The following is a 24,083-nucleotide window of genomic DNA, read 5'->3' as shown; positions in this document are numbered from 1 at the left end:
ATATTTTTCACCTTATCAATAGTGCTTTAACTTTCCATGACACAGTCTCTTCAATACGAAGGAAATACTGAAAGTCTGTAAATACCTCTTCAGGAGCACTTGTGTTAAATGGGTCACGACTGGGAGATCCCGTGACTGGAGTAGATGCTGGACTTTTCTCCAGGTCACTAAAGCCCTGTGTGTCCAACAAAGCCGAGAGGGAGCTGGAATGGAGCAGATCTTCATACTCGCCATCTTTGCCTAGAAAAAGACAAAGAAAAAGAGGACAGCAGCAGCTTTTCATTTATAATTCATTTTTGGAAGAAGATTAAGAATCCCAATTATATTGAACATAAACATTTTTCTTGATCTTCAAAAATCAAAAAGTCAACTTCCCTGGGCATCACTTGAGAAACAACAACATGGGACCTAAGAAACATCATCTTAAACTGCGAACATCAAAGGCCCAGGGGCTCTTGGCCACACTGAGTGCCAACCAGTGGCATTAACAGAGGAAGTCATACTTGATACAATCATTGAATCATAAGACTGAAAGAAAGTTAAAAGTTAATGTATTCCAATAACACTCCTGTAAGTCTGTCCTAAAATTAGGGGCTCTACCAATGTTAATTTAGAAATGAGCAAGCTGAGAAATACTTGGTACAAAAAACTAATTCTGAATAGCAACAAAGTCACCATTGAAACAATTCGATTTTCATCGCTGCTATAGTCTTGAAAAAACATAGAAAGGAAAAAAGGAAGACAGAGGGACAACTTTTGATCTTTCTAGAGGATCCCTTTATGCCATTTTTAAAGCAGAAAAAAGCAACCACATATCCACCAAAGGAGCAACCTTTAGAATTTCTTTTTACATCTCTAGAAATGAAAAGGATTAAGGGCTGAACAACACAGTGCCAGACAGATATTCTTTTCTAAAAATAAAAAGAATGATAGTTAAATCTCTAATCTCTGAATAATGACAATTGTAAATCACATACTTGTTTAACGATCTTAACCAGACCATAGCTTCTTAACTTAGGTTTTACTAGAATGTTATTCTGATTTTATTAGAATTTAGGTGTTAGTAGAATTGTGTGAGGCTTAATTCAATAAATATAAATCCTAGTGAGAAATCATTGTTTATACAACTCTTCATTGGAACAGGACATACCTTTCAATGGTTTATGAAAATCTCTCCTGCTGTACATAGTTAAAAACTACTTCTTTTATCTACAGGTTCATGTGCACAGAAAGACTAGAAAGAAATACACAAAAATGCCAATAGTGATCATACTAATGTAATATACATGATTTTAACCCTTTTTCTCTATTTTTCAAATATTTCACAATATAGTCTAGTCACAGGAATTAATCTTTTCTTCCTTGGTTTTTAAACATAATAATTGTAGTGTTGAAGTTCTACGAAATCAAATAATATTTTAAATGCTATGCAGATGTAAAAATTAATCACTTGCAAATTTTCAATATTCCTTAGAAGAAAGACTGTTTCGAAGGCATGGAAAATGTTGGGTGATAAGAATTGCTATAGTCAACACTGATAATTAAATGTTCATTTGCTCACTCAAATATTCATAAAATCTTAATAATATGCCAGGCTCTGTGCACAAAAAGATGAAGATGCTTTGTTCCTCTCCAAAATTCTAGTCCAAAGCAGGATTTTGTCATCTCATCTGAATTAAAATTTCAAAATCTGAGTGTTTCATGAGTACCTTCCAGAAGACTTATTTATTGCTGGTGCTTACCTTGAGAGCAAATAACTCTACATATGCATTGTTAATAAACAAGAGCACTTTCAGAGTTACTAACTTTTTGTTTGTTTGAATAACCCTCAAAGCTTTTCCACACTTGAGGATGGCCAATCAGCCCATGTGCAGATAAAATAATAAATAGAACAAAATGCATAAGTATCTTTACTTACATGTCTTAAAGGAATTTTTAGATCTTAATATGTTCAAAGCTGAACTCTATCCCCTTTATATATGCTCAACATCACTCATCATCAGGGAACAACAAATCAAAACCACAATGAGATACCCCCTTACCACTGTCAGAGTGGCCATTCTTAAAAAGTCAAAAAACAATAGATGTTTGTGTGGATGAGGTGAAAAGGGAATGTTTAGACACTGTTGATGGAATGTAAACTAGCACAACCCCTATGGAAAAAAGTATGGAGATTCCTCAAAGAACTAAAAGTAGACCTACCATTCCATCCAGCAATCCCAATACTGGTTATCTACCCCAAAGGAAAATAAGTCATTTTTAAAAAAGATACCTGTACTTGAATGTTTATTGCAGCCCAATTCACAATTGTAAAGATATGGAATCAACCTATGTGCCCCTCAACTGATGAATGGATAAAGAAAATGTGTATATATACACCATGGAGTACTACTCAGCCATAAAAAGGAATGAAACAATGTCTTTTCCAGCAACTTGGAAGGAACTGGAAACCATTATCCTAAGTGGAGTATCTCAGGAATGGATAAACAAACACTTCACGTTCTCACTTACAAGTGGAAGCTAAATGAGGGGTATGTATTGGTCATAAAGAGGTATAATGGACATTGAAAACTAAGAAAAGGGGGGGTTGGGAGGGAGGTGTGAAAAAACCTACTTATCAGGTACAATGTACACTGTTCTGGTAACAGGTACACTAATAGCCCTGACTTCAGCATTATATTAATATAATTCACCCATGTAATAAAAAACACTTGACCTGTACCACCTAAATCTATTGGGAGAAAAGAAAGAAATGTCTATCCTTGATTTTTTCCTCTTCTTCACTCTCCTCCTCAAATTCATCACACCACATGTTGATTCTAACAGCATAATATACTCCAAATCAGTACAACAGATTTTTTTCACATGGAATACTACAAGAGTGTCTGGAATCCCCTTCTCCCAATACTGCTGCCTCCCTACCCACGGCCCATGTGTTACAAAGATCGTGTTGCTGACTTTTAAAACCCATCAGTGGGTCCCTCTGCACCTGAGCAAGAGCTGAACTCTGCCTCTTGCACGACCAGCTGCTGCTCATCTCTTTGTCTCGCCTCATCTCACTGGCCCACTGCCTCACAACGGCACTGGTATTCTACTTCTTAAATGTGCCAAGTTCTTTTGTCCCTAGGCTCTTTGCACGTGCTGTTGTTTTCTCTCTCTGAAATGCTATCTGATCAACTCCTTAGAGAGGCTCTCCCTGACCAACCAATCCACAGAAGACTCACTCATCAGCCGCCTGTATAGTTTCTGGCACAGAACAGTTGCCTAATAATATCATTTCAATAAATGAATGAGCCACCTAATTTGGGACAATGGATATGATCCAGGAGAGGGATAGGCCAAATGTATAAATTCATAGCCACTTAGAATCAAGCAAAGCAGAAAAACCTTTAGAGCTACACTCTACCTTTTTTACCTTGGGCCAGCACCACCATATCTTGCATTTTCTTGTACCTGTTCAGGCACTGTCGAAGATCTTCTATTTTCCGATCCTATGAGTAAAATAAATTATCATCTTTAATCCTATGATCTTAAAACAGTAAAAGTAATTGTGACACAAAGAATAAGCAACCATGAATTATTTACGCTGAATGATACTTTGAAACTTTAGTAAAACTGGTAGTATCTAGACTATGTTTCCTACATACACTGGAACTATGGGAAAAGTACCTCTAAGTAGAGATCCTATCCCTTAGCTGCCATCTTGTGAAAAACAAAAACAAGGTAATAAGATACAAAAAACCCAACAAAAAAAATCAGCTTTAATTACTCCCCTCTCTAACTTTTAAGTCAAGTCTTGAAAGGAAAGCCTACATCTGCTGTCTTTATTAGCCATCATTAATCACCACCTGGCTTTTCCCTTCCAAAACACTTCCCCCAAGTTGCTTCGATTAGTCATCAGTGACCTCCTATATACAATTCTGTATTTCTCCTAAAATTGATACGGTTCACTCCCCACCAATCTATATTTCTACATTAATTCTAAAATTTAGATTCATGTTCCAACTTTCTATGGGAAATCTCCTTTAAAATATCCCTTGAATTTGTCTCATTCAAATTGAAGGTATCTAAAATTAAGCTCATTATTTCTCTTCAGTACTTGAGCCTGTGCTTGGATTTCCTTAACTCTTAAGGGCACCATCATTCACCCAGTTGCCCAAACGAGAAAAATTTACTCTTGTTTCTCAAATCCAGAGATCTCTAAATCTTGTCAACCTGTAAATTTGTCTAAAATTTCTTCCCTCCTTACCGCCTCACAGCCACTGCCTTAGTTTCAAGCCCTCTTCACTTCTCATTTAGACTATTTTTATAAGTTTCTTAATTGTTCCACCTGTCTTCACTCTCCCTTTCTGCTATCAGAGTTAGCTTTCTAAAATGGCAATTTAATTATGTCCCTGCCCAAAGTCTGTAAGATAAGCCCCAAATCATAAGCCTAGCATACCAGGCCGACTGCCCTGACTGAGCTCTGAGGTCAGCCTCACCCCACCCCACCTGTGCCGCATGCCCCGCCTCTTTCCCAGCATGCACTGCGCTGTGTCAAGCCCGGGTCTTCAGACATGTTTGGATTCATGGACCATTTGCCTAGAAGTCTTCATTTTCCTGATGAACAACTCTCACTCTTCCTCAGAATTTGCTCAAATATGTCCTCTTTGAAGCCTTCTGGAAGCCCCAAGGTAGTGATGTTATACTCTTGGTTCCCCTGCAGCAGTTTGAGCATCTAATAAGCCCTCATTCAACATTGGGAATTTTGTTGGTTGTTGCTGCTTTTGTTTATTTGTTTCTTTAGACAGGGCCTTGCTCTGTAGCCTAGGGTGGAGTGCAATCGTGTCATTATAGCTCACTGCAACCTCAAACTCCCGACCACAAGGGATCCTCCTGCCTCAGCCTCACAAGTAGCTGGAACTACAGGCTTGTGCCACCCACACCCGACTAATTTTTTCTATTTTTCATAGAGACCAGGTCTCGCTATGTTGCTCAGGCTGGTCTCGAATTCCTGTCCTCAAGCGACCCTCCTGCCTCAGCCTTCCAAAGTGTTGGGATTACAGGTGTGAGCCATTGCACCCAGCCTGTTGCTTTTTGAGGGAGAGAAATTAAAACAAAATAAATTTCAGTGATTTTTTTGTTTGTTTTTAAAAAAATAAAAGCTATGATGGGCAGCTTGCTAATTACTTTTCATTCTAGAGTAGGAAAGATTAGCAAAAAGGAGCCTATATATAGGGAAGTGGGTATGACAATGAGTTTATTTCTATAGAATAAAGAGCAAATAAAGATGACGAAAGGCAAAAATAAATAAGAAACACAGAGTAGGTAAGAATTTGAGAAAGAAACTTATGATGAGAGAAAAAGATCAAGCCAAAGTTCTTTGGCATTTTGTTGTTTTTTACTTCTTTAAAATTTCTCTTTTCTTGAGAAGACATCCCCTTGTTCTGTTCATTCAGGCACATAAGGGGAGAGCAGTTCTGATGACATGAGCTGAGCCTGACTGTGGCTGCGCTACGTACATGCATGGTCAGGTAAGCCATGACAAACACACGCCTTAGTGGGGTAACTGCATCTGTGCTATTAGCAGGATGAAACACCAGATGCGGATGAGGAGATCCATCTGGGGGGGAACCCATGGAGACCTTGGTATTAGGCCAATGCAGCTAAAGCAATGCCCGTGTCTCTGTTTTCTGGTATTTCATCTCTCAGCAGAGCAGAGACAATCCCAGCTGTGAAAGCCACCAGGAATGTGAAGGAAATAACGTGTCTATGGAGAAGAAATCCATCGTGACTGTGAAGCCAAGACTGTCATGGGGCTCCTTCCTTCAGAATTTCCAGTGACCACAGAAAGGATGTGCTATGGAACGTATCCTTTCCTTTATTTGTCACATGAAATGCAGAACTGATCTGAATGCTGGAACGTTTCCTAAATTCATGCTGGTGGGGGTTCTGGGTGGAGGCGGTGCTGTTGGTGCCTACTCCTGTGCACACAGCCACAACGACAGCTGCCACCAGTGGGAGTGCGCACACCTGGGCGGGGACAGGGCACGCTTGCCCCTTAATGTCAGTAGTGTTTGGGGTATGTTCTTTCAAAATGGGATATCTCACAAAATTGCATGGGATCCTCAAAATGTTGTTACAAAACATCCACATAAATATTTAAATGTCAGCTGAATACCTTTTCTTCATTTGCTGCCATCAAAGACTCCACAGCCTTTTTCATTTTTTGTACTTCAATATCTGAAAGTAACACAACATCAAGTCAGAAGTCAGTTTAGTTAACACATGTGACAATGACGAGAAGCTACTTATTCTTCAGATTGAAATACTTTAAGGTCGAGATGTTAATGATTTGTTTTTTTTAAAAAGGCACGTTTAACATCCAGATTCTCTCTTAGGGAAAATCTGAAAGATGAACGCCTTCTATCTCACCCTCAACAGTTGTCATTCCAGAAAGAAAATAAGGGTATGTGAGAGCTAACTGTCCTCTCTCAGAGCAACAACAAAATCTCCGTGAAGAACACTGAAGATGAAATTTCAGTGCTATTACAATAAAAACATAGACTTTCCAAAAAAGGAACCTATGAAGCAGTGGGTGAAAGCAATGAATGGTTCACATAATGACAAAAGCAGAGAAAATGATATTCAGTCATAACCCAGAGGGAGGCACCGCCGGTGAGAGCCTGAGGAAGTGTGATATTTACATGAGTACTCATGCTAGGAAGCTGGTTGTGGTTCCATACAGAAGGGCAGTAAGTATTTGCTTCATCTATAAACTTCATTTCCAATAGTATTCTAAAACAGATTTCATGACATGAAGGCTAAAGTAGGTCAAATGTAGTTTTCTTTAAAATTTGATATTCAAATACAAACGCATGTTACTTGAATAAACACTTAAACATTTTGAAGATGAAAAGTCACCCCAAAGTGAAATCACAAACTAAAAAAATTGAAACAGAGAAAAAAAGTTTCAGCTAAAATTGCCTGCTTCTGAGGAAAAAAAAAATACTATTGTAGATAATTTTTAAAATAGTGGTACATCATTCAGCACTGACATAACATTTTTAATTAAGATATATTCTACAGGAATTGAAAATTCGGTGTCTGGGGGAAAGAGCTCACTAAGGACTAATCTAGATGTTGCACTAAATAATCCAGGCTCCATTAACCAGCCTGGATAAAATCTCTGCTGTAGCCAAGAAGATACGTTTGAAGGAGCTTCCGGTGAAGATGTGAGACAAACAGTGGGCTTCAAAACATTGAAAAGCAAAAACAAAGTTCAAAACTATTTTTTCAACTCTGGTAAACCTTTACAATAGTGGGTTTTCACAGGAATGTGTAAGTTATTTTCTTCTCTGACCCTATGTCATCTGTATCACAAGGAAAACGTGTTCTTATATCCACCACTCTGTGTGCCCTGTTGTATTCTGTAGAGCAAAAGGGCTGAATCAGACAAAATCTGCAAAATGATTTTTTACCCCTTGTTTTGATTGTTTGTTTACCCTCTATTTTGCACACTTTGAAGAAATGGAGGGCTTATTGATGAAGCAACTTTACATCTTTGGTGAGAGAAATGTTTTACAATACATGCAAAGAACAGTCCAAGCAGTACTTTCGGTGAATGTAAAGGCTGATGAAAATACACCAAAACCTTACTTTTTTCTTTGAGCTTCTTTTTAAAATTTTCATCTGTTCAGGAAAACCCATCAAATTGTAAATTAGCACACATTACAATAAATAATATTTTCAAAGCACTATTATTTAGTCTCCTTTAACCTAAAACAAAGGAACTCTAACCTCATAAAAACTGAACATTAAGCACTATTTTGTGACTTCAGGATTGGCAGTCCAATAAATAATGCTCTGTGTGAGGATGGAAAGAGATTGTGTGGTAATTAATCAGAAGACCTAAATTTGAGCTACTACCTCTGTTACATCATCTTTCTGAACCTTGATTTTTCTCGCATTAAAATTAGGCTTACGGAATACAAGCACTTATTACACCGTATGTGCTGAAAAACCAGTCAATGTCGCTTTGGCTGTTTTTTACATTTCCATCACAGTGTGATCCCTGGTCCTCCACTGCTTGTGTCACGTCCAACTCCCCACTCAAGTTCAACACTGAAACAGTCTCTCTCCTGTTCAATGAGATGAGGGCACTGAGGATGCAGTCAGATGCTGTGCCAATAGCAGACTGCCAGGAGGTTTCTGAACACTTGCTCTCAACCCTGTAGTTACCTGGGGGTGCCCTGATAACAAGCAGCCCCCAGACTGGTTCTGGTCCCCAGATCAGACTCTGGCTAGCACTACCCTAATATATCGTCTAGCCCCCAAGTGCTGTGATTCCGTTTTATTCTTAAAACCCTAAATGCATGACCTGTTTCTGAATGTCCTTTAACATGTACAATTCTACCTATGCCAAAATACAGGAGAGGGGAATCCATTCCCCTCAAGTTTGATGAACTGGGTTTTCTGATTGACAGGAAAATGTGAGACCTACAGGTATATAAAGCCATGGTATTCTAGAGCCAACAAAGACTTAAGAGGTAATCTGATTCAAGCCCCTCATTGCACAGACAATAATGTCAACTAATTTTCACATAACAGATGAAAATGTACCAAAGCTACACTAATAGCAGGCTCTTTTGAATGAGTCAGAAGTTGGTTTCGTGTCTTGGTGCCAGAGTTGTCATTTGTAATCACAGAGAAAGGCTAAATTTGACTTAGTGTTGTCAGATGGTATTACATGCATTGTATTTTCAAATATAACTTTTAAAAAAAACCACATTTCATTCAAGATATTTTCTATCATGTATAACTCACATTATTAGAAATTATAGTCCATATCATACTCAGAACCTCCTCAGGCATGGAAAAAAAATAAATTGAATAAATTCATACATTTTTCTAAAAGCAGAATCAGTCTATTTTTGCTTTCTAGAAGGTTGAGGGCTCAACCCATGCCATGAAATTTTCAATAATTTTTCAAAGATACAGAGACATTTGTCTCTTCTCTCAAAAGAACAGGAAAGGTTTCCAAATTCCTTATTTTGTTTTGATTTTACTTTTGAGGGAAATAATCTTGGGATGTAGTAGTGGTTCCTTTTCGTTATTTTGATATTCCCTTGTGTTGCAGTTGGGACAAGTACATTCTTGTGATGAGAATTTACAATTTAGTAATCTAAAAGGACCACTCAATAAAGTACAGAATTGCCGTTCTCCAGCTGCAGAAGAGGAAGTTCATGGATTCCCAGGCACAGTGAAGAGTCGTGGAGAATTCCCTGTGGCCCTGGGCCTAGCTGGCTTCTGCTACCCTTTCTTTGACGCTAAAATTACACATTAACTAACATCAGTTTCTTCTACAGATTTTGGAGGATGTTAAAAAGATAACAAACGTTCAACATATATTCTTACCTCTATCAAGAATTTCAATCCCTTCTCCTTTCATCTTGGAAATCAACTTTTCATGTAGTCTTTTTACTTCAGCTTCCTTTTCTTCCAGTTGTTCTTTTAAAGATGCCAGTTCATCCTATAAATTATAAATTCATTTTAAAATAGATTATGACCAAAAGAGAATATTCAGAGAGCATCTTAGCTCTTTAAATCAATAATTAAATTTTACAAACAAAGCAAGAATCTATGAGAATTTAAACACAAACATCAGAAATTACGGGCAATGAGAAACAGGAAGCAAGACTATTAATAGAAGTCCAATTATTAATAGTTATAGTATAATTGTTTCAAGTTTCTTTGTGATCAAATTAAATCTTTTACAGTATAATTAGGGCCAGCAGAGCCCTAAAGTTTAAATCTTAGGTTAAATTTAAAAAAGAAAGTTAATCAAGGAAGATAATCAAATTAGATACTTAGAGTCATAAAAGCAAAATAAAATGCAAATTGGAAAAGACTTGCTTGACATTTACTCAACATTTCAAGATGGCACTCATGCTTCTTGGACAAGCACAGAAATTAATTAGTGGGTACAGCAGCAAGTCATGAACAACTTTAGCCAAATCTCAGAACTAAATAATTCGTCTTCATCACTAAGATAAAAGAGCAGAATCTCCTACAATAATGGGAAAAAATAAATTTAGGAAACAGGTTTTTAAGTCCTCTTTATTTTTTAACTATGCCACTGTAAAAGATCCCAAGTCCATTGATCTATTTACTAATGTTTTAATTTTCAGTTTCATTTTAGTAAAGAATTAGCTTTAGCAAATTTAAGGGTGTTTTGTGTGTTTTTTGAGACAGAGTCTCATTCTGTTGCCCTGAGTAGAGCGCTGTGGTGTCAGCCTAGCTCACAGCAACCTCAAACTCCTGGGCTCAAGCAATCCTCCTGGCCTCAGCCTCCCGAGTAGCTGAGACTACAGGCGTGCACCACGACGCCCAGCTAACTTTTCTATTTTTAGTACAGACGGGATCTAGCTCTTGCTCAGGCTGGTGGTCTTGAACTCCTGAGCTTGAGGGATCCTCCCGTCTCGGCCTCCCAAAGTGCTAGGATCACAGGCGTGAGCCACCACGCCTGGATCAGTAAATTTAAGTTTTGTGGGCTGTATTTAACATAGAAAATAGAGCTATGCAATGCTAATAAGTATACCTTTATATTCAATATCCCATTTTATTTCAGAGGTCTATAAAGATATTTATTACATATAACTACATGAAAACATAGCTCTCCAGAAAAGCTGGGTTGACTTATGGTAGGAGTGGACACCAAGTATAAGAAATTTTCAGTAGAACTAGCAAGAAGTGCTGCCCTGTTCTCACAGTCCTGCTTCTAAGCAGTAATTTCTGTTCATTGCCATGATAGAGTAAACTACTGGACATTTACCTTCAAGAAAGTCTCTAAGGAGGAAAGCAATCTCTGCTGTTGATATGCAAGAGAATTCTTTCACAGGTGAGCTTCTACAATTATTTTACCATGCTTGGGTCTCAGATAGTCTCTGACAGTTAGATTTAATTTATGATTTCATGCTTTTATTTACCTGTGTATTATTTTTCACTAATTATTTCATGTTTTAGAAAACAATTATTAGCGATCACGCTGTCCCTTTAATCAGCTTGAAATGTATTTTTCATAAACAGGTGACACACATACCAAACGAATGCACACACCACTAAAACCACCATCACAGCAAAACGACACAAGCCAGAAAGCAACAGGCCGTGGACCCCGTGACCCAAGTCTACTACACCTTCAGTGACTCCCGTTTTTGTTCCATCCGCTGCTTTTCATACTGCATCTGACCCACCTTGATTTTCATGCTAGAAAGTTTGGCCATTAAAGACTGGTAGAGAGACAGAGGAGTGAAAGAAAACTACAGATAGAAAAAGACAAGCTAAATAACCAAGAAAACAGCATCAGTTTGTCAAGGAGGTTAGGTATCACTCACAGAAACGGCAGGTTATGCTCTGTCAGATTAGTTAAGCCTTGGTTTTTATTCAGAACAGCAGTGTCTAAATTCAAGAAGCTTCCCAGCTTGGGGTAAAACCTCACTCACTTACAAAATACCTTCTTTAGCATATACTAACTAGAAAACATATTTTACTTATAATATTGGTCATAGGTGAGTAGTAGAGCCATTTGTTTAAAAATTTTAACCAGTGAGAAAACTTACTTTGGTTGATTTAAGCTTTTTTTCATACTGAAGTCTCTCATTGTCCATTTCACTGACTTTTAACCTCAAATCATTGATCTCTTGAATTAGCCCCTGTCCAGAAAGAAACAAGGAAATACATTAGGAAAGTGGTAACACAGTTATGTATACCAAAATAGCAGCTTGGAAATCTTAAGACGACGACAATGGTTCCTAGGTTAACCTTGTATGAATTAGATGAGACCAATGGAAATAAATGTATTTCCTTAAGAACCAATGCATCTTTCCATTACTGCAGTCCCCAAGACCCGGTACTGGTCTGTGGCCTGTTAGGGACCAGGCTGCGGAGTATCCCTACCCCTAGTCTGTCAGTGGAGAAAAAAGCCGGGGGAGGCAGCACACAGCAGGAGGTTAGTGGTGGGTGAGCCAGCAAAGCTTCAGAAGCTTCACCTGTTTTTACAACTGCTCCCCATGGCTCACATCACTGCCTGAGCTCCGCCACCCACACCCCCACCCCAGTGGGTGGAAAAATTGTCTTCAATGAAACTGGTCCCTGGTGCCAAAAAGGTTGGGGACTGCCGATTTAAAACATTGCTTTGAATTCCCAATGCCTCTGTCCCAAAATGATGGGCTTATGAAAATAAAAGGTGACTATAATTTTGGTTAAGAAAAGCAGCTTAACATCTGACTTATTATCATCTGTCAGATATTTCTAGACCAAAAATGACTACATGAACTCTGCCTTTTAAAATATGCCATGTTCTTTGGGAAAGCCATTTACCTTTAGGGCCTTTTCAGCGATATATGGGTATTCAAAAAAACATTTTTTATAATTACTTCTTTGGTCTACAAAAATACAGATTGCTTATCAACTCAATCTGAGTCAATGGAATGAAATTTAAATCCTTTAAGCCAGATTCTCAATTTGAAGGTGGATGAGGGCTCTATTGTTTATGCATATATTCAGTATCATAGTACAATTTTATATTTGGAAAATGAAAGAGAAAGGAATTCTAATGTTTTTATGACACAATACAATTTGACACCTTTCCTACTGCCTCTTTTTTCCTAAAAAAAATCCATTTATAAAACTTGCCTAAATATTCTGAGAAATAGTCTTGTATTTTTGTCCAGAGCCCAGAGAGTAGGAAAAGGAAATGAGAGTGCTAAATAATAACAACTCCTCTAAAAGAGTTCATATACTCTGTGTAGAAGATGATTTTCTTTACTACAAGCAACAGAGATCCCTTCAATGGTCAATATGTTTCTGCTCCTCTCTTTTTATAAGACATTTATTCCTGGGCCAAAAATTCATAAACTACATAATAGAATTAAACAAGAGTGCAAAAGAAAAAACAAGTAGAACAATGCTATAAGAAGTAAAGCTTTGTGACTAGGGATTATTCTAAACTTCCAAGTGTAATGACTGGACCCCACAAAGACTAGGAAAAGGGATGCTATACTGAAATACACTTCCAAGTAAACCCATAGGCTTTTAAATTGTGATCTCTTGTAAAATTGGAAAAATATTACCTACCGTTATTATGTAATTACTCAATAATTATATAATACTTCAATAAGAGGAAATCTATTTTCTCCTTTTATTAATGAGGTCAAGAACTGTTTGACATTCAATAACATTTTATTTGTGATTCCTTCTCTAACAGCTCAGAATTCAAGTTTTAAAAAAGGGCAGTTTCTCCCACTTATTATTAAATGAATCATCTTTGCACAATATGAGTCCTTAGTAGTCTTCCTTCATTAATATGGTGTGTACACACACACACACACACATACACACAGAATGGGTTATATTTTACTACTTTTAGAAATAGTGTCAATTTGAAAAGAAGAAACAACTGAAGAAAATGAAATTATAAACCGGGATGCTTTTTCTATTTTAAAAAAACTACCTAATTATCTTTTGCCACAACACTTTAAAAATGAATCTAGATTTCCAACCTGGAAAAAAGTCTTATCTTCCCATAGCAACTCAAGCTGAAAAATCTGGAAATAGCTCCTTAATGCGAAATTTTAAAAAACAAAATACAAATTATTTCAATTAATTTCTTAGCAAAAGTTCAGTTCTTTTAAAAAAGAAAATCCCTGTTAATTTTCCCTTTTCCCTTTCAGAGAACTCTCCAGGCCTCCCCAGGAACTCAATCTCTGACATGCGTGCCCTTACCAGAAGGGGGCACTGTTGAATGATGCTAACCATCTCCCATCCACAATTCCCGGGACAGGCAAGGCCTGAATCTTCCAAGGTTTCAAGACTTTTACCCCCAATCCTTTGGAAATGCCTATACTTCTTCCCCATGACAATATTTTCTTAGAAATTAATATCAAACTCATCTAAAATTCTAAGATAAAGTTAAAGATTTTTGATTCATGAAACATCCAGGAAAATATTTTGCTTTTATGAAGGGAACAATAACAGGAACCTAAGAATATTCAATTCCGTTTTAACTTTTGAGGACTATTTTAATTATTTTCATATATAACATCAAAACGTTTATCAACTATTCCATAATCTCCAGGTTTGTGCATATGAAATTTTACCAAGAGTGCTGAATTTTTATTAGGAAATGATCAGGCATTGAGTTTACCGGAAGTTTGCAGACAAGATCACTTTGCATGTGATTGGGGATGCATGAGTGAAGCAGGGGAGGGAAAGAGTTTGATACAAACAGCAGCCCAACTAAAGAGATGTAAATATTACTCTGGAGTCTTATCCCTCAAAAAAAAAAAAAAAAAAAATCTACTACAATGTAGTTCCAACCTTTGGTTAATACATCTTATACCCAAGTTAAACTAATAACAGTCATACATAAGACTTGCCCCAGGCTTTGAGTGCACAAGGAGAAGGCCACCTCTGTGCCCATCTATTGTAATTTCTTCCCTGCAGCAGAGCTGGCCCCACTGCCGTGTTGTTCATCTGTTGACTGAGTTCTACTACTACCTTTTATAGCAACTATGGGATCAGGGAATGACAAAAAGAGGGGAAAGAGGAAAACATCAGAGCAGAGTTTTAAAGAAAGCACAAAATAAGAATTTTAAAACTGAGTAACTTTCTAAGTCTTATTTTAAGAGACGCTGTTCTCAATCGAATGGGAAACATGCTCCTCTAGGTGACTGACAAAAAGCTTTAAGATTATGACCAAGATAGAGATTTCCTTTTGCTATGGAGGGAGGAAGGTATGTTATTAAGACTTCCATTATAGCTGGATCAGTGACAGAAAATTTAATTTTGCAAATAGCAATGGAGTAAACCTCATTATCTCCAAATTGATAAAGAACTTTCCAAGAGCAGATAATATAGGTAATATACCCAATATCGTAATGGCATATGGTCAGCGTAAAATAAATAAGATAAAGATAGAGAGCAAAAATAAATAATTTCCTCTCTTCTCTCCTTTTTGGTATCCGTCTTCTAAATCCAGTGTGACACGTCTCCAAATTCCAACGAAAGAAACAAAACAGAAAAAAGGAGGGAGGATGGCCCTCAGAAGGAATTTCTGCAGCTCTTCACATTTCATTTCAAATGAACAGCTTTCAAATAGATAGGCTCCCTCCCCCCACCAAAAAAACAAACAAACCAGAAGATCTGGATTAACAACAAAATAGGGAGAACAAACAAAAAAGCTTGTTTAGCCACTAAAATGGGTACTTCAAGTTGTAGATTATACCCTGAATTTCAAAAAAGTATAGTAAGCCTTATTTAACTGTAAGGATTTATGTGTAGAATGGACCAAAAGTAGAAGGCCAAATTAAATGACCTCCAAAAAACTCCATGATTTTTTGATTATATAAGCATCTTCTCTATATGGATAAACAAAATTTAATAACATAGTAAATAATCAGTGTGCCTAAATAATAACTACTAGCAAAACCATGTATTTAAACCCATTATTTATAAAATTAAGAAACCAGTATAGATGAATGGATGGATGCTCCAAATATCCTAAAGTCCAAAGTATCTTTAAAGGTTAATGAAAGAATTAGTATTTCATATCAAAGGTCTATAAAAATGTTTGTAAAAGTCTTAAAATAAAAATTGCCATTCACATTTAGTGATCAGAAATCAATGTAATTAAAGTTTATTCTTAAAACAAAGCAGGATAAGGGCATATAGTGATTAACTGCCTCCTTTGCACACCTCCAAGGGATTTCAATGTTGCCCTAGGAATGTGTGTGGGAGGCAGGGGGTGGGAAAAGAGAGAGACAGAGAGATGGGGTCACCTACCTCTGTGTCCCTAAATCTATCTTCATAATCCAATCTGTCCTTCTCCACAGCCGTCAATTTCAACTTCAAGTTAGATATTTCAGCCATCAGGTCCAATTTCTGAGTTTCTAAAGATGTCCTACTCAGAAGCTCCTATCAGAATTTCAGAGATACATCCAAAATTGTTTTATTAGAAGCAGCCACATGTGAATTTATCTCATTTATGATTGCAAAACAGCACCCATCAAGTAAAGGATGCAGTCAAGTATAATTACTGTATATATACACTTAAAAAATGATTTACTTTAGGTACCCTTTTTTTGAGCAGCAATAAACACGTGTGAGTTTATTGGGGAGACCTATTATATAGATACACACATATATAAACCTTACGTATTCTTAAGCCTGATGGTAACATTGATGATGATGATATTATATGAGGTGTGCCTGGAAAGAATCCAGCCATGTAATATGAAAACTAGAGACATTTATTGAAAAAAATGCAAGATGCAAGAAACATTGTACATAGGACAATGATGCTTCAGTCTCCTTCAAAGTGGGCACCTTGAGACCTCACACAGTTCCCGCAGCTTCTCTTAACCTAACCCGTACACGTTCAACGTTCTCAGGTGCTCTGCTTGTTGCAGGCCTTTCAGAACGTGGATCACTTTCAACAGATTGTCGACTGTCTTTGAAGCGGCACTCATTGCATTGTCCCGGAAAGCCTTCTGAATCATCTGAATAGTTTCCTCAGAGGAATGTTCAAGCTTAACGTAAAATTTGACAGAGATCCGTTGCTCTACTCAATCAGTCATTTTGAATGTGACGGCCACACATGCTCACTCAATGGCATGGAGCGCCCCACTGATTAGTACAGTGAGGTCATTGTTCACGCATGCGCATCCCAGTCCACTCTCCTTGGCTGCCAGGTTACATCCATGTCACGCAAACCATTCTTGCTGTATTAACAATGGCTGGATACTTTCCAGACACACCTTGTATTTACTATGTGCCAGGTACTGTTTTGACATATAGTGCTTCAAACCTCATAGCAATCTTATCAGGTAGAAACTCCTATTATCTTTATTCAAAAGTTGAGGGAGCTGAGGAACAGAAAGTTTAAGAATTTGCCAAAAGTTATACAGCAAGGATGTGGCAGAGCAGGAGGAATTCAAACCTGAGTGGTTTTTGCTCCAGTGTGTACACTATCCGCTATATTACAGAGCCTCTCCTATGTGAGCACCGTTTGTGTGTGTATGTGCATATGTTATGAATTTTTCCCCAATAACAGAGGTCATATGTGGTGCTTGCTTTTTTTCTTTCTTTTTGAGACAGAGTCTCACTCTATTGCCTGGGCTAGAGTGAGTTCCGTGGCGTCAGCCTAGCTCACAGAAACCTCAAACTCCTGGGCTCAAGCAATCCTCCCGAGTAGCTGAGACTGCAGGCATGCGCCACCATGCCCGGCTAATTTTTCTATATATATTTTTAGCTGTCCATATAATTTCTTTCTATTTTTAGTAGAGACGGCGTCTCGCTCTTGCTCAGGCTGGTCTCGAACTCCTAAGCTCAAATGATCCTCCCACCTCGGCCTCCCACAGTACTAGGATCACAGGTGTGAGCCACCAAGCCCGGCCTTGCCTTTTTTCTTAATCATAAAATATATGCTCTTGGTTGAGAGTTAGGAAACTATCTGAATGCCAAAAAAAAACAAAACAAAGAAAATTAAAATAACTTACAATCCTATTAATATTTTATCCCAGATTCTAATTACATAAACACTTTATATTGTGTGCATTTTGAGACTCTGCTACTCTAGATTTTTGCTTAAAATGTGCTAGTCTAAGTGTATCTTGAAATTTCCTGCTGCATCAGAGCAAACACAACATAGAAACGTAGCATCTCAAAGAGTGCCAGCCTCCACACATACCTGCTGCAGCATTTCTTCTGTGGCATTCAACTTCTCTCTGTGCTCTTCCAGACAAAACTCCAAATCTCGAATCTTCTCTCCCTGAGCCTCCACCTGGTCTGTTAACACACTTACCTGTATTTTGAGTAAAATACAGCAATGAGTTAGAAACAGTGTGGGTCCTATTGCACACTTTATTTCTCTAAATGGAACAAACACTGCAATGATCCCACCACTCATACGGCTGTAAAGAAAAATAATCTGAAAATTAACAAGACGACAGTGGTCCCTCACATTCCCATTTATATGTTGCTTTTTGATCTAAGGAGTCCTACACAATTTTGGAGAAAGTGTTGATTAGGGATGTATACTACTTTATAGGTTAAAACCATTTCAACCATTTATGAGAGAGAGAATGTACACAAATGATCTTTCTTGGGGGTGGGGGGAGATAGTATTAGGTGTTCAGAGAGGAAATGAAGTTAGTGTTTAAAACAGAAATTATCAAGGACTATTCCAATTTGATACTTCAAGAAGAATAAGGAAAAGGAACCAGGGAATTCAAATTCCATGCAATCTTTCAAGATGAATCTGATCACAACTCAACACATTGAAAGGCCTGTGAGGAGCTGGCTATTGGTGACTCCTTCAACCTCGGTGCTTATTGCAAATCTCGGAGTTTTTCCTCAACAATCACCAGCCTAGTAAATACACTTCAATTCATTTAGCTCTAAAGCCAAAAGGAAAATAACTATCAAACATTTTAAAACATGAAGAAGCAAACTCAAATTTAGCCCACAAGCAAGACTCCACTCACTGTTGTATTTTGTCTGGCCCGTATCATATAAAAAATTGAAAAATTAAATGTATATATCCAGATTAAGAAATATATACTTATGTATTAATATATTCAGATTTTATACTATAGATATTAATATATCTGAATTTCTGCTATATGTTAAAATATATTTAAAAATCTGATCAGATGACAGATGAGATCAGAAAGCCAGAGCAGATGACACTGTGCCTCTCTTCAAACTGGCCTGAAGAGCTGAGCTGATTAAGGGCAGCTCCCTCTGGGCTGGGTCCACCCACCTGTGTGCTGCCCCAGGCCTCACCATTCCCTACTGCTCTCATTGCCATCAGCAGTCTGGTTGCTGGAAACATTTGAATTTGCCATCCCAATTTAAAACAGTCTTTATGTCATGAGGAAAGATCAACACTTAAAAATCACTTGCCTGAAGAACGAGGGATTCTTTATCATTTTCTAAACGTGCCAGCCTTTCCTGATACACATCTCCGTTCCCAGGAAGGTGTCCATTTGTCTGAAAAAGGAAACAATACGGGTGAGGCTGACCCTCTTTAAGATCAATGGATTGTGGGCAGATGAAAATCGCATGTTTCTAATCCAAGGGGCCAGAATTGAATTCAGCACAGCTGTCACTGCCAAACAGAAAATAGGAGAAAGCAATTTGGTTCATTTACCTCAAAACAGGTAAGGCAGGCACGGGAAGCATTTAGGCATGTATTCACCAAACTACACAATTTCTGATCAAGGAGAAAATAACGACCCCAGAGGAACAATGGCTAGCCATATTTTTCACTGATGGTAGAGACACACCCAGGAGCGGGCAAAGCTTTGTGAGTGTGTAGTGGGACACCCAGAACTGTTGAGCCTTTCTCTCTGCCCCAGAAAGCTCAAACACTCAGTCCACAAATGACGTCCCTGGTAGCGCTGACTAGCCACACTTATCAGCATTTTATCACTTTCTGCCTTGAACGCATTAACTTCTTGCGAGTTTGCTTGTTTGTACAATGTTATGTTCAGCTCCTGGGCAGACCCTGTAAATCGTCTTGTACCCTCCCTAGCATCTGGCTCACCTGCATATACTGACGCTCACTCTTTCTTCCCCTTCCTCCTGCCCCCGCTTAAAATAAGATTTAGGTATATTTATGCATCATATAAATGCCACAGGAAGTACAGACTGAGAAAGGAAGTACAGATTTTTTTTTCCTTGGCTGTCATATGCAAGTCATGAAAGAAACATAAAAAAACGTCATTTTGCAACATAGTAAGATATGTGATGTTTAATAGCTTTTAAATCGTTCGTAACCATAAAATATATAATCCCAATAGATTTCCTGATTCCTTATTCAAATAAAACAGGGATAAAAGCCAGTTGGACTCCAAAATGATTAAATGAGGCCATCCACAGTCCAATTTAAAAAGCAACTAACACCTCCAGATTTAGAACCAGGAAAAAACACAAACTATACATTCTTACTGCCCAGGGCTCATCTCAAGTGACATCTATTATTTTTTCAGAATTAACTGAATCTATTATTCTACCTCTTGAATTAATGCAGTTTCCAGTATCAATTCTGGGAATAACAAGTCATGGGCTGGGAAGGAAAAAAACAAAACAACAAAACAGGGCTTTAGCTAAAAAGAAGATTTCAGGATGTTTCTTCTAAAAACTTAGGCACACTGGATACATTTTCCAAAAGGCCACAGAAGATTCAGAAGCCAATTTAGTAAATGAGCCATTCACATTTAGAGCAGATGAAATGTTTAACATCCACTGCTTGACCACATACCTGCACAATGACCACAGCATAATTCTGTTTATATTATTACCTGAAGTGCCCAGATTTAAATTACAAGCATCACGAAGAGTGTGATGGAAGTGGTCCCCCAAGGTTTTGTGCCCACCATTCTACTCCCCTCCGCTTCTATGAATCCATCTTTTGTAAACAGTTCCTACCTCCTCTTTCTTATAGTGTGCCAGTCTCTCCTCCCCCTCTACTGGCTTCCCTTCTGTGTCTTGTCTCGAACTTCACAGTTTAGTGTTTCACCATATTCTGCCATGTATAGTTGACTAGTAATTTTATGTGAGCTGGTCATTCATTCTTCCTAATAGTTTCTCAGTGCAAAATTGTCTTACATTTCTTTTGATTATTCCATGATACTTATAAAGTCCTGAACATGTAATTTAAAATTTATCAAGTATAAACTCTTGAGTCAATTTAACTTCCAAAGCTTTGAAGACCAGCTTAAATTACTTCATGCAAAATCCCAGAGATGCCTTCAAAATAACCCTTTCTACCCTTGCTCATGGTGCAAGCCCTTATTCAACCCGGCTAAAAGCTCAAGTCAAAATCGGAATCAAATTGGGGATCTCAACAGTACAGTGTCCAACTAACAGTGTGTGTGGAGGGTCAGGGTGGGAGATCCAGCTTGACTATAACATTGATACTTTAATTAAAGAACTTATGGTTTTCGCCAGGTTTTCCTGGCATGATGGAGAGAAAAGTGTCTAAAAAGCTTTATTCCTCAGAATTACAGAATGCTAGAACTAGCCAGGAGCCTCAGCTGGGAATATGAATTACCTGAATTCACACAGCAGGTCCTACACGAACATTAGAGCATTATTTACCTTTTCCTCTACCAAAGTGAAAGCTATTCATCAATTTCCTTCTAATTATCAAGTACTATAAACACACAATCAAGCATAAAGACATAACAAATGTTAACATCTTGCCTTTGTGCCCGTTTTTAAATTTTTATTATTACAGAAAATTTCAAATACATGTAAAATGAGAGAAACTAGCACAATGAAACTCCATGTAGTCACTACTCAATTTCCATAGTTATTATTCTAAGTTATTAATGCATGGTGGGCAGAAGTCTTTTGCCCATGATCTTTACTTAAAGTATTATGTTGCATTTTCCTTTGATTCTCTGGGTTCTATTGGTCTGCATTAGTCTATAGTTATCCTCCCTGTCTCCCACATCTTCATTTTGCTTTGTTCTTTTTTCCTGAGCTCTGTTGTCCTGTCTAAATCCAAAATCAACATATAAGCAGAAATTTGCCACAAGTACACTTATTTATAACATAGAAGCTCCTTTTGAATGAGACATTCCCAGTAAGTACCTTAATTGAAATTGGGAAAAGAAAATCAGTCCATTTTATAAGGACAACAAATATGAAGAAATAGTTGGGTTAGTATGATTGCATATACACAAATATATGCACACATGCACAAATCCTGCCCAGTCAATATATTTATTTTTAAAACTAGTTCTAAAAACTTTCACACAGTCTTGATTTCAGAATTCTATTTTTAAAAATTCAGTATCAAGAAAAGAAAGGGCTCAGTCCAAGAAATCACCTTTCATTAAATGTTATCTTGCGCTACCAAGAACAATATTTGCTATAAGGGTGTTTCATGTCCTAATCAGTATTGTATCTCTACCACTGCCTGCAAACACTTACTGCATGCCTGCTCTCCACTAGACACTGTGCTAGGAGGAGAGATTAGTACTTGACTCCTTCAGCCATGAATAGCACAGCCATAATGCATTTGGGTCCAACACCACATTAAGGCATCTCACATTGCTACTGTTCAAAGAATCAAAGAACACAATACCAACAATGTTGGAAATCAAGCCACTAGGCAGAGGCAGTACTCTGCTCCCCTGTCCTCGCACCGGACGTGCTGGAATGAGGGCATAAGCTTCTGCAGTGGGTGGACGGGGACGTGTTTAGAATACAACGTCATCCTGGTCACAAGTATACTCCAAAGTCCTCTGAGTTATAGCAGGACAGGGAAAAGAGGTCTCAGTGTCCCCAGAAGCTAAGCCCCAGCCCCCATCCTAGTACAGTAGCATATTCATTCATCCATTCACCCATCATTCATTCAGTTATTCAACAGTGAATACATGTTGAAAGCCAGCTATGTGTGACAGGATACAGAGATCCAGCCAAAGAATCTCTCGTCTACTCCAAGAAGGATAACATCAAATCAAGAAACAATGCTGTCCCTATTATTCTTGTCTCTTACTCTTTCTTAATTCACTTTCCTGAAGGAACAGACAAGTCTCTTTCCAAACAATCCTAACAAATACCAGGACCCCGGGATTCCATTAAAAGTATGTCTTTCATCTCTCTCGATTGAGAATTCTACTGACTTGGTCAATTTATTTTCCTGTGTCTATGGAAACTTTTCATGGGAAGCCTAAGGGGGAAACTGCCTTAATTTTAGACAAGATGTCTCAGTGAGATCACCTGTTTGCCAAGGCCTGAGAAAACATTCCCTGGAGGTGCACATGAAAAGCAAAGCCGGTCAGAGAACAGCAGGGATGGGAGGGTGCTGGGACTGCGCTGGCCTGGGTGGCTGGGGTCAGGGTGGCCGGGGTCAGGGCCTCGAGAGAACAGGCGGCAGCCCTGCAGAGAGCATGTCCCGTGGCTGAACTCTTTAAGTTATGAGCATTTTTATTTTTACAGCAACTTTTAAAAATACACATTTGCAATTATCTGATTTGTTAAAGGTAGAACTAAGATACAAATGTTTTATGATGCTTTAACAGAAGTCAGTCAAGAATGCCTCCTTTCCCCCACTTAAACTCCACTTATCTCACGAGTTCTGACGCCTGATTTGGAGTTATTAACATTAGTGTTTTCACTCACTTTGTGGAAAATTGTATTTTTGTAATCTCTGCTGACTTTGAGATGGCCTCATAATTAAAACTGCCAAATAATCAGACACTCTGGGGATTTCACTTACTGATCCCCTGCTGGTGTGGATCAAGGTCGTGATCCTCAGTTTCGTCTGTTGAAGAAAACATCACGAGAACATTCTAGGGCAACTCATCAGGTTAGGCCTAAAGTAAACAAAAACCATTCACTTGGCCCAAACAATTTTCTATTTGTCGCTTTAAATCTGGAGTTTGATAAAGCACATAATTCTCCATTATTAATATTTGTGTTAACATACAATAACATTTTGCAATCAAAATAGAATTCTGTCTCAGTAATTGAACAAATATGTCATATTTTACATTTTTTTTAAATCACAGGAGACAAACTTCTGAGTCTTAAATTTGTTCGTTTCTAGGAGACACAGCTATAGTTGCAGTATTAAAACATTCATTCTTATAGATTCAGTATCTCTTCCCTGTAACAGGCTACTAGTGCCACTGCCTCCTTTTCTCTCATCCAGCTCCTAATCCCAGGAAACAATTAAACAGGCAGCAGCAATTGGCAGTGAATAAATAACTGGCATCCTACAGGAAACCGGGGGATCTCCCTGGCCTGCGCAAAATAATAATTGAAACTGCAAACACTCAATTGCACTAATGAAAAGATTAGTACCAGTCTTAAAAGTCCATGGACTCTCAAGCTGGCCATCATTAAACACTATGAATGAAACCCTCATGATGTAACTGGTGTCATTGACAAGTTTTTCTAAAACATCGCAGAAGCATCTCTGCAGTCTGAGAAACGCCTGTACTCTATTGTCACAGGAACTGAACTATGTATGGGTGATTTGTAACCTAACTCCCCTTGTAACTGGACCCACCTCTCTTTCCCTA

The 24,083-nt window shown here is 37.9% G+C and overlaps 1 protein-coding gene across 5 annotated transcripts in view; it reads right to left on the bottom strand.

The window, feature by feature from the left end:
* Window positions 1–24,083, bottom strand: part of PPFIBP1 (PPFIA binding protein 1) — a 160,028-nt gene that overhangs the window by 25,166 nt on the left and 110,779 nt on the right. For 2 of the 5 annotated variants that reach the window (XM_069489970.1, XM_069489971.1), the window contains exons 5-12: window positions 18,946–19,032; window positions 17,729–17,842; window positions 15,823–15,954; window positions 11,601–11,693; window positions 9,397–9,511; window positions 6,161–6,222; window positions 3,407–3,491; window positions 86–240 (exon numbers count right to left, since the gene is read on the bottom strand). In XM_069489970.1, the coding sequence (XP_069346071.1) occupies window positions 86–240; window positions 3,407–3,491; window positions 6,161–6,222; window positions 9,397–9,511; window positions 11,601–11,693; window positions 15,823–15,954; window positions 17,729–17,842; window positions 18,946–19,032 (843 nt within the window). Of the gene's footprint in view, window positions 1–85; window positions 241–3,406; window positions 3,492–6,160; window positions 6,223–9,396; window positions 9,512–11,177; window positions 11,271–11,600; window positions 11,694–15,822; window positions 15,955–17,728; window positions 17,843–18,945; window positions 19,033–24,083 lie in introns of all 5 variants that reach the window. The other 3 variants (XM_069489972.1, XM_069489973.1, XM_069489969.1) reach the window with 2 other exon arrangements.

Source organism: Eulemur rufifrons, chromosome 16, assembly GCF_041146395.1.
Source record: "Eulemur rufifrons isolate Redbay chromosome 16, OSU_ERuf_1, whole genome shotgun sequence".
Lineage (NCBI taxonomy): Eukaryota > Metazoa > Chordata > Mammalia > Primates > Lemuridae > Eulemur > Eulemur rufifrons.
The sequence above is the reverse complement of the archived record's forward strand: the minus strand, read 5'-3'. Positions and strand labels throughout refer to the sequence as shown.